An 11285-nucleotide genomic window follows, 5' to 3' on the forward strand; every position below is an offset into this window, starting at 1 on the left:
GAACCCACGACCCTCAGATTACGAGTCGAGCGCCCTAACCACCTGGCCATGCCGGGCCGCCCTGACGTGTTAACACCCAATAATTGAAAAAACTACCATTACCCGTTATCTTTATGGGAAAACCCTGATTACCCTTCGCGGAACCCTGAGGTTCCACAGAGCACAGTTTGAAAAACATTGTGTTATAGTAAGTGATGAGTCGTGCCTAGACTAGTTTTTACTTTGCTTTTATGAATTCTTAAAAATAGAATAACCTTCTGTATGCCCTCCAGTGGCACAGCGGTATGTCTGCGGACTTACAACGGTAGAAACCAGGTTTCGATACCCGTGGTGGGCAGAGCACAGATTTGTTTGCAATTAAGCACAATAATACACAATGAAATGAAAAGTATACGAACTGTCTCACCCAAGTCTGTTAGTTGTACTTGAAACACCGTATTGCCAAAATTTCCTATTGCCCCTCTTTATTTTTCTAACCGATTGTCTAACAAACAAACAACATCTTCTGTACTATAAAAGTGTTGGATATTTTTTCTAAAGCTTTAAATTGTTCTTTCATCCCTGTGCTTTAATCGAGGAAGAGTTGCGTAGTATTTTTTATTTAGTTGATGAACGCACGTGTTTCTATGTCGTATAAACGATCAGCTGTGTTTGATTTAAATTATGGTGTCAAATATCATGCTGACATTTTAAAAATACACTTTAGTCCCAAAGTTTTTTGCTAAGATTCACAAAAATATGCATGTATGTGCTTGTTTTTGCACCACCTGGAACTCTTCTGATGACAGTTAGTGCAACGTCTGAGAGTATTGCATGTAGTGTGTAACTGTTAAGGGTGATTCCAGTAGGTAGACTTATGGAAGGTTAGTTGGTCATTAGTTGGTGCAACGTCTGAGAGTGTTGCATGTAGTGTGTAACTGTTAAAGGTGATTCCAGTAGGTAGACTTTTGAAAGGTTAGTTGGTCACTAGTTGGTACAACGTTTGATAGTATTGCATGCAGTGTGTACCTGTTATAGGTGATTCCGAGTAGTTGGGCTTTTTTGAAGGTTAGTTGGTCATCAGAGTTTGAAGAAAAAATCTTATGAAAAGTTCTATCTGGAATGTGTATAATAAATTTAAAGTATTGCTAAAGATCGTATGATTCTAAATGTTTACAGTGTTTGCAGGCATCCTGCGAAAACCTGAGAAAATTTTAAGTTAATTTTCAGACCTGGAAAGGTCATGAAAAATGGAGAAAAAATATAAATGTCATGATAAAACTGTGATTTCATGAAATGCATTATTTGATCTGATAACATTCTTTCATTTCATTGTATAATTAACTCAATTAAAATATGGTTAATTAAACAAAATTAAAATAAAAACGAAAAATCATAAGGATTTGAGGTATGTGGAGTGATGCAAGGCTATAAAGTGTCATTTAAAATGGCTGAAATGTTTACTCTCTCATAAAGTATCACTTTTAGTTATATGAATTAGAGGTTTTTGCGTAGAGCTTGCACTGGTATAATGAAAATAATCATTCAGTTCCTAAACCTTTGTATTATATTACTGTTGTTATGAATGTTTGGGCTTATTTTTATGTACAAAACATGTCTTCTAGTGGCTGTGGTTTACGTGAAACAAAAATACGCGTATTCACTCATGCATGGGCGTGGATTGGCTCTGTGGTAGAGATATGAACCAATATACCACTAAACATTCAGCAAGCTTTAAGCTTTGGATGTGTTATAAGAGCGACACTCAATTCCTAAACGTGGTCAGTTGTTCGAAACCAGTGATGGCGACAGATAGCCTTTCCCATAAAGTACAAAATTTCACTCATACAGATATACAAAGTGCGTTTTAATGACCCTCTTCCAGTGGCTCAGTAGTACGCCTGTGGACATGTAACGCTAAAACTTAGGGTTCGATACTAGCTAAGGACACGGTTGAATTAGACCATTGTGTAGCTTTTTGCTTCAACAAAACAAAGAAAGCCATCATAATTATTTTCGCAGACTTTTTTCAAGATCTTCACACACGTTACTACGTTTTAGTGTATGGTTTGATTTTATTCAGTGATAGATTTATGTGTTTTTAAATATACACTGCCCTACCAAAAGTCATGGGACACGGGTATTTATGAATAAAACATGTCTTTATTCAAAGAAATTAATAGTGTGTTAGCTCTACTTTGGCTTTAATGACTACTTCAATACGTCGTGAAAGACTGTCTACTAACTTCTGGTAGAAAGCTGGTGGTATTGTGCTCCACTCATCCTTTAAAGCATTAGTAAGGTCCACTACTGAAGAGGGCCGTCTTGGTCTTGCCCTAATTCTGCGTTTCAGTTCGGGGCTCTGTGCTAGCCACTGCAATGTTCCGATGTTATTCTCTTCAAACCACACGTTCACAATCCTTGTTTTGTGACATGGAGCGTTATCATGATGGAAGGTGTAAGGTCGATACCATAACATTGCCACAATGTAGGATACACAGAATTGTTCAGAACATCAATGTAGGACTCGGTATTCATGGATTCATGCACTGCGACCAGTGAATCTAGTCCATACCACGATAAGCACCCCAGGCCATGATATCGCCTCCTCCAAACTTCACTGTTGGGACAACACACTGGGGTAATAAGCGTTCTCCAGGCATCCTCCATACCCAAACACGTCCATCAGACTGGAAGAGCGTGTAGTGTGACTCATCGCTCCACGGGACCGATTTCAATTGATCCACGGTCCAGGTTCGGTGTGCCTTGCTCCATCGTTATCGACGGTAAGCATTTGTTTTTATTATCAACTGCTTGTGGGCTGCAGCTCTTCCGTGAAAATTCATGGCATGCAACTCTCGACGTGTCGTAAAAACACTTATAGGATTTTTGCCTGTGGCTGCTCGCATCTACAAACACAGATTCTCTAGGGTCTGACGGCTAAATGAGGTAACCAGCCTTCTCAAGTCGCTTCGGCTCATGTCAGTCAGTATTTTACACTTACCTGGTCGTTTCTTGGGCTCATTGTCACATGTGGACTTTCATTTCTTTAGCACGTTGTCAATTGACGACCTGGAAATGTTTAGTTGTTGCGCATTAGGACGTACAGACATTTTCCTCAAATGAGATCCAACTATCCTCCCCTCTCTGAAACTGTTAGCTGTTTCCACGTGTTCATCGTTCGGCGTACAAGCTCGAAATGACTTCCTAGCGAACCGCTGATCACCTTTATAGGCCAAACTATTTGCATATTTCGTCGTCACACCAATTTTCCTGCAATCAGAGGTTTACCCCATGACTTTTGGTAGGGTATATGTGTGTGATATAGGTTATTCTATTATGTTAAAATCATAGCATCAGCTTAACATATGTTGTCAAATATTGGAAGAATGTTATCTTGTATCATTTTATTTATAAATTCTCTTAATTTTGATTATTGGTAGACCATTGCCAGCCATTTGTTGTGCAAATGTCAGACTTTCTAGTCAGCTAATTCAATGCATTCCTTTTCTTACGCAGGTTGCTGTCGACCAAAAGTTGGGGAATCTTACCGTATCACTCCATCCTGACTCTAAATCGGTTTTTCAACCCAAAATAGTTGTGAAGTTTCTGGTTTCAGTAACAACGACCAATCGTCTGGGAACACGACTTTCAATGGACTTTGACGATGGCCACACAATAGAAGCAGAGCTTTCTGACACTCAGACTACGAACAGAAACCACAGGAGAAAAAATGTGATGGTGGTTGCAGACTATGGTTTACGTTGTGAGCTTGATTTAACTATCCGCCATTCTTACCATCGAGAAGGTGAATTTTATCCTTCGGTTATTGTCGATAATGGTTATCTGAGAAAGATGGCTAAGATCAAACAAGCTGTTCGAGTGTATCAGCTACTAGAGGGCAGAATGATATTACCCGAAAAACATGTAGAAACGGACACAACTGTGGAATTTCGTTTTCAGACCATTCGAGAACAGGACTCCATTTTTCGCAGGCATGTCCGATGGCGATTGTTTAATCAGACAAACAACTTAGTTACCGAAGAGATCAAAAAAGGTCAAAACATGTTGTCTTGGGAGTTCCATTTCAGGTATCCTGGTCAGTATCGTGTTTACGCCACTGTGCTAGGTCCTATAAACTCTATTAGTGATTCGTTTAGTTTCACCGTACAAGATAAAGTGTCTGGCGTTACCCTGACTCCAGTAGAGACGCACATTGTCCGCTCTGGTTATACTATCTGTTTTAAAGCCACTTATCGCACCGGAAGTGATGTCTCTTGTTCGTGGGATCTGGGATTGAACTGTACTTCTTGTTTGCAATCTGTCCAGTCCGATCTCACAAACTGTACGGTCGTCGTAACTTTCCCAGTAGCAGGTTTGTTTTTGGTGTCTGTTCTAGCAAAGAACCTAGTTAGTGAGGAACGAGCTAGTTTGACCTCACCAGTGGAAGTTCAAGAAGAGGTCAGTGGACTCCACATAATTACCAATTCGCCCATCACTGCAGGGGACGTTCTTGAGTTTCGAGCCACTTTGTTACAGGGCTCAAACATGAGAGTCAGTCTGAAGATTCCAGAACTGAAAATCTCTACTGAAATGATCGCCGACCACAAAAAAACCTTTCTATTAAAACGCCGTCTTGATGAAGCTAACCAATACAATGTCACTGTTGTAGCAGCCAACGACGTGTCAGAAGTGACCACATATACTGTCGTTTTTGTTGAACGACCTTTCCAGACTGTTGGCATAGCAACAAACGGATGCCGGGTGACTCATCGACGCATTCGGCTAATTGCAATCGTTGATGGTAAGTTTTCGTCGTCTGGTTTCAGTGAAGTATTTTTAAATTTTGATTAATGCTTCAGGGCCGTAGGAAGCTGTAAGACCAGTCAGGCCACGGCCTGACCACTTTTTTCATAGCATGTGTAGCTGCAACTTATGTATTAAAACTTCTTTTAATTCAATACATTACGTTGTATTTGTAGTTAAAATGTCTCAAGATTCAATCTCATAGCATTAAATTTTCAAAACATTTCGGGCGGAGCATGCCCCCAGATCTCTCCTCCCCTAGAAATGGTATGCTTTGCATGCCGGTAGTGTGCTTTGCACACATCGTGTGTCACATTGTTTAACTGTGGCAATGGCCTGACCACTTCAAAAAATGCTTCCTACGGCAATATGCCTTATCTTAAAAAATATAATTTTTTGAATACTTTAATATAGTGTAAATTGGCGTTTTAAGATTTCATCGTGTTTGAAAAAAAGGTAGTTTTCGATTCTAAATTTTGTCATTTTAAAACAACTATTACCTGTTAAAATCATCTTCACAACTTTCATCGTCATCGTATGTTATAAATTTCAAGAGTATTAAATATCTTTTGAAGGCGATTTAATATTCATTTTGTTGAATAACAAAGTAATGGAAACAGTAATTTCTTGATGAGCTCTAAAAACCTATTTAGAAATTAATTTATACATTAAAATCGCCTATTATCAATTTTTTTACTGTCATTTGATAAGTATTCATAATAAAATATATAAATAACATATTGAAAAATCAATGAACACACTTCATTTAAGTGTAACTAATTGATAAAAATGCCACCAAAAGATGAAATAATTAGCTAATGATGCAGGGCCAAGTTCACAAAATTGTAGTGTAAGCATATTGGAGTTTTTTGTTTTTTGACAGGTGTCATTTATCTAAAACTTCTTCTGCCCAAAAACTATTTCATATATATGCTTAGGAAGAGCGAAGTGAATCTCATGTTAAGTGCCTAATCATGTAATTAAGGAAACATTTGAGTTATAATGTGTGAGATGATCAGTGGCTCCCCCTTTTTTTGGCTTCAAGTTATACGCGAAAGCTGGAAAATATACGAACTCAACACAAAATTATTAGTTACGTAACCTGGAAATAACATAATTTGTGGACCAGAATTAGAGAGGGAAAGAAAGTTGTCTTTAACTGTTCTTACTAAGATAAGTTTGTAAACGTGGAATTTATTTTAAATATTTACACGATAAACCAATATGAATTGCTACATGCTGACACTAATATTAATAAGAATGACCATTATGTTTGGGTAAATTCTCGTCAGCATACGAATAACTATTGTTCAGGAGACGGCATGCCATCTGTATGTGAACGATATTGTTATATGGTCTCTCGTTATAGTCTGCTAGTTGTACTTGAACCACTGTATCATCAAAGTTTTCTATTGCCCCTTCTTTCTTTTTTCCTTAACCGATTGCTTGTTTTTTTATTGCTATTGATATTTTTTACCTGAATAGCACCTTGTACGCACATAAGCTAAACTGCCAAGGCAGAGACACATAAGAGTTAGGTATAGCCGCCTCTGATTTTGAACTACTGACCACAAGGAATGCAGCCAATCAGAAGAAGTCGTCGTCACAAGGTCTTTGTCCTGCTACCTTAACCGATTAAGAAGATTAACTGTCACTTTTATTATGTGCCCACATGGTGTCATGGCTCGAACCTCGAATCTTCGATTACGCAGCCCGACACATTAATTACTAGGACATGTCCCTTCCCAGGTTTTATTCATATTGGTTAGTATATGCTTGTAAATTTTTATGAAAACAGTGAAGTGTTAGAGGAAACAAACCACTGTTATGAATTTGTATTATTCGTGAGAATAAATTCAAGGACAAAATCACAGTATTCTTTGCTAATCATCGCTATAATTCTCGTAGATATTAATAGTAATGCCCAACCAATAAATATATATATATCTTTCGAAGCTACGTAGAAATTGGCTTTGAATCATCTAACGTTATCCTGTACAGATCTTTGTCACATAAAAGACAAAAAAGCTTTAATTTGTTTTAGCGCAAAGCTACATACGATGGGCTAACTCCACGTTGTTCACCGCGAGCAATCCAGCCCCAGATTTTAGCATAGTAAATCTGTAAGCTTCCTGCCGACCCACTGGATGACAAGTTAAGAAAACCTTGTAGTATATGGTTTAAACAAGGCTTGTAAGATTAAGGCTGTTGATCGAATGTGCCGAAGTAGTAGTTGTTTTTATTCCAGAAATTACTTAAGAGCTACGCTAGGGAAAAGAAAATGTTTCTAAATTCTCTTAGGAATAAAAAAATTGTAAGCTTTAGACCACGTGAAGTTAAATGCCGTTGTTAGAAATTAAGAGTTAGTGCTGAGTCAACATAAAGTAATAAGACCCTGTTAAAAGTAAATAATTAAGCCCCAGATCCCGTGAAATTGTATGGTTTTGTGAGAAATGAAGGGTTCGGACTTTGTGGAGTTAATCTTTTCAAGTTAGAACTAACGAATTAGGTTTCAGACAGCGTGGAGTTGCCAACTCTTGTTATAAATAAAAAGAGTCAAGTCTCAGGCCACATGGAGTTTTATGCTCGTGCTCTGCATGGATTTTCGTGTTCTCTTTCTAAATAATAAAGTGAGCTTTAGATCAGATGGAATTGGGTGAGTTCTTTAAAAATATTTGCCCTTTTCAACCTGTACGTACGTTATGAGGCACATGGGTTATATGATCAGACCAAAGAACCCAAGGCTCAGGCATTTACTGTCTAGGGTGTGTGTGTGTGAGGGAGGGGGTGAACAAACAGTCAGCAGCACCAGTCGTTTACGCGGTTACTCTGAACCGAACAGGCGATTTCACTGTCACTTTTATGACGCACCCAGAACTGAAATTGCGGAGCGTGTTCACGGAATCGAACACTCGACTTTCGATCCATAGCTAGAAACGTTAACAATTAGGTCACTTTCGTGCCTCGTTAGAAACAAGGAATGAGATTTGAGAAATATGGCTAATATGCTTGTGTTAGAAATAGTGAATTAGGCTTCTTCAATAGAAATAACGATGATTCGGAAACATGGTTAGGTGCTCTCGTTAAAAATGGCGAACTAGGTTTCTAGTCATATAGTAGTGATAAAGCTGGTTAATATATAGACATGTGTGTTTGTGTTTCGAGAAACAGTAAAAACATCCGAGTTTGGATGTACATTGAATACTTCGTTAGTGTGATAAAGCTGGTTAATATATAGACATGTGTGTTTGTGTTTAGAGAAACAGTAAAAACATCATAGTTTGGATATACATTGAATACTTCGTTGGTGTGATAAAGCTGGTTATGTACATATACGTGTGTCACTTTTTGTGTTTGTGTTTCGAGAAACAGTAAAAACATCATAGTTTAGATGTACATTGAATACTTCGTTGGTAAACGGATCTTAACATACGAGTCTACTGCATAAGAACTTCTAAACCATCATTTGACAAAAATGTGTCTGTATGTGTGTGTCCGATTACTACTGGCGAATAACTGGACCGATTATCATTAAGTCTGTCGTGTACCCTTAAAGTCACCTGGATAGTGATATGGAGTTCGATGTTCAGATCTGGCTCTCTTTCTTCATCCCCGTGCGTTGAACGGGTACGCCAACTGGTACTTAATAACTGAAAGGTTTTGTCGGAAGAGTTGTTTGTAACATCAGCACGAGGTCAGAGATAACTGAAAACATAATAATGTAATTTATCAATAAAGAAGTTGTATCTTTTTCTATTGCACTGTTCTTAAAATAGTTATTTCACCGAAAGGGGACCGAAGGCCGCCTGGAGGTGTCATCTGTTTTAACCACTCGTACAAATATACAGTAATGTGTTGTCTGTCGGTTAATAGACACTAAAATGACGTCACGTAAGTGGCGCTTAACGTTGCAATTTGCACTGTCGTGACGTCAATAAAACTTGCGCATCCCTGAATCACGAGAAGAATTATGCACTCTCCAAAAGCAAGAACTATTCTGAAGAAGAATTATGCACTTTCTAGGCTAAAACACAGCATGACATATGCCCTCCAAAAGCAAGAACTAAAAATATTTGTTACTTTTAAATTTTATGTTATTTACTCTTCAAAGAGAACACCTCAGTGGACCCTGCGGAAGTACATCTAGTATATATATATATATATATATATATATATATGTATGTATGTATTGTATGTACATATATATAACGACAAGTACTGTTAGTTTTGCCACAGTAATACCGTATACATATGAAGCCACGTAGTGACGAATTCTTAGTTTCTCTCTCTCTCCGTTTTTTGTACCATTACTAGAGTTTTATTTTTCTGACGTGAGTTATATTAAAGTTTTTCTTCATTACCCATTTAAGCCGTCTCCAGCCATTAATTGGTCTATCGTGTTAAAATGTAGCTGTTTCCCAGCATCCGACTTACCTAATGATTAAGCCTCACGCACACCAATTGTTTAAGATGTCGTTTGAAATATCCATGATTTGGTTTCAGTATAAATTATTGAGAAAATGTACTAAGAGTGAATACATATGAGAGTGCTTATTTTGTGAATCACAGTTATTAAAAGTGCTTTCTTCAAGAATCATAATTACCAAGAGTGCCTTCTTCAGAAATTATAATTACCAAGAGTGCTTTCTTTCTTCAGGAAGCATAATTACCAAGAGTGTTCTTCAGGAATCATAATTACCAAGAGTGCCTTCTTCAGAAATCATAATTACCAAGAGTGCCTTCTTCAGGAATCATAATTACCAAGAGTGCTTTCTTCAGGAATCATAATTACCAAGAGCGTTTTCTTCATGAATCATAACTACCAAGAGTGCTTTCTTCGGAAATCATAATTACCAAAAGTGCTTTCTTCAGAAATCATAATTACCAAAAGTGCTTTCTTCAGGAATCATAATTACTAAGAGTGCTTTCTCCAGGAATCATAATTACCAAGAGTGCTTTCTTCAGGAATCATAATTACCAAGAGTGCTTTCTCCAGGAATCATAATTACCAAGAGTGCTTTCTTCAGGAAATATAATTACTAAGAGTTTTTTTTTTTTAAAGAGAATCAATCATGACGAATTTGTACTCATTGTATTGTAGAACAGAAGTTCAGAGAATGCATGATCTCGTTTCCGTGAAGTAATTATTCATATACGTTTAAAGTACAGGCCATTCCATATCAAACCGTTCAGTAAAGATGCCGCTGGAAGCAATTCTATTTCATGTGACGTTTTTTATTTGGAGATATTGACGTGGTCAAGTGAGCACACTTTTAACATTGGTGACGTTAAGACTGATTCAGTTTAATCATTAAGAATGGTATGCTGTGTCACTTGTAGTTTTGTTTTCGTTGAATATAAATCATTTAACTCTTACAGTAACGTTTGATTTCTATCAAGGTAAAAGTGTTAATCAACCATTAAGTATCTCAGCAAGTTGTTAGTGTTGTGTTGGTCAGCTATAATAATGGTATTGTTGGTCATTTTGAGTAATTTGTCTTCGGAAGTGTCACGAAATGATAAGGTATCGATCGATATATATAGAACTGAGGATTAACTGCAGTTATATACAGCGTGGTCATAACTTGAATATACACCAAGAACGACCAGACAAAAATAAAAACAATCGGACATTTAGCAAGGTCGGGGAATTAATATTTTATCATGGAATAACTAAATCTACAAAGAAAGAAAGAAAAATAAACCGTTATATTACGAGAACGACTTGAAAATATTTATTGATATTAGCTTGAAAATGAAAATCGTACTGATCAGAATCGTGCTTTATAAAAACTGAAGAAATCACAGAGTCAGCATTAAACTTCTATGTTTTTAATATCAACATTCGATCAGAGCAAGCTTACCTACACAAAGCACAACTAAAAAATCAACCCGCTAATGAGTATAGCTAATTAATAAGTATATTTTCCTGACATTCCTTTAAATATTAGACTGCATTTGTTAAAATGAAGCCTTCAGTAGACTTGGAAAGGAGAAGGAAAACAATTTAGTTACTAAATATTCGTTCTGGAAAATAATTCATTAGAAACCTTTTTTTTTTTTTGTAATAATAGGCAGTTATGTATCTCGATAATAAAATTGCATGGTTTTCTTAACTAGTATAGATTATCATTATTTAATTGGATAGCTAAAACATAATTTGATACTATTAAAACTGTTGTGTATTTAATACGTTCTTTCTTTCTACTTGAATGACTGTTATGCTACAATAAATTTAAGCAGTTTGACATCTGACAGATCAAACTTGCACGAACTAGTACACATCATAATAGCAAAATGATTTACTAAATTCCAAGTGTTCTATCTAAAACAACAAGTTTCAAAACCTCATTGTTAATTAGATCACAAAACAGTGGGCCCGGCATGGCCAGGTGGTTAGGGCGCTCAACTCGCAATCTGAGGGTCGCGGGTACGAATCCCCGTCCCACCAAACATGCTCGCCCTTTCAGTCGTGAGGGCGTTATAACGTGACGGTCAAT

The 11285-nt window shown here is 37.0% G+C and overlaps 1 protein-coding gene across 2 annotated transcripts in view; it reads left to right on the forward strand.

Moving 5' to 3' along the window:
* The window catches only part of LOC106460402, a 167260-nt gene that overhangs the window by 143809 nt on the left and 12166 nt on the right, over nt 1–11285 (forward strand). The window contains exons 8-9 of one of the 2 annotated variants that reach the window (XM_022387119.1): nt 3499–4783; nt 9443–10791. In XM_022387119.1, the coding sequence (XP_022242827.1) occupies nt 3499–4783; nt 9443–9480 (1323 nt within the window). In that variant the 3' untranslated portion in view covers nt 9481–10791. Of the gene's footprint in view, nt 1–3498; nt 4784–9442; nt 10792–11285 lie in introns of those variants that run through there. The other variant, XM_022387120.1, reaches the window with a different exon arrangement.

The sequence above is a fragment of the Limulus polyphemus genome, unplaced genomic scaffold, assembly GCF_000517525.1.
Source record: "Limulus polyphemus unplaced genomic scaffold, Limulus_polyphemus-2.1.2 Scaffold765, whole genome shotgun sequence".
Classification (NCBI taxonomy): Eukaryota; Metazoa; Arthropoda; class Merostomata; order Xiphosura; family Limulidae; genus Limulus; species Limulus polyphemus.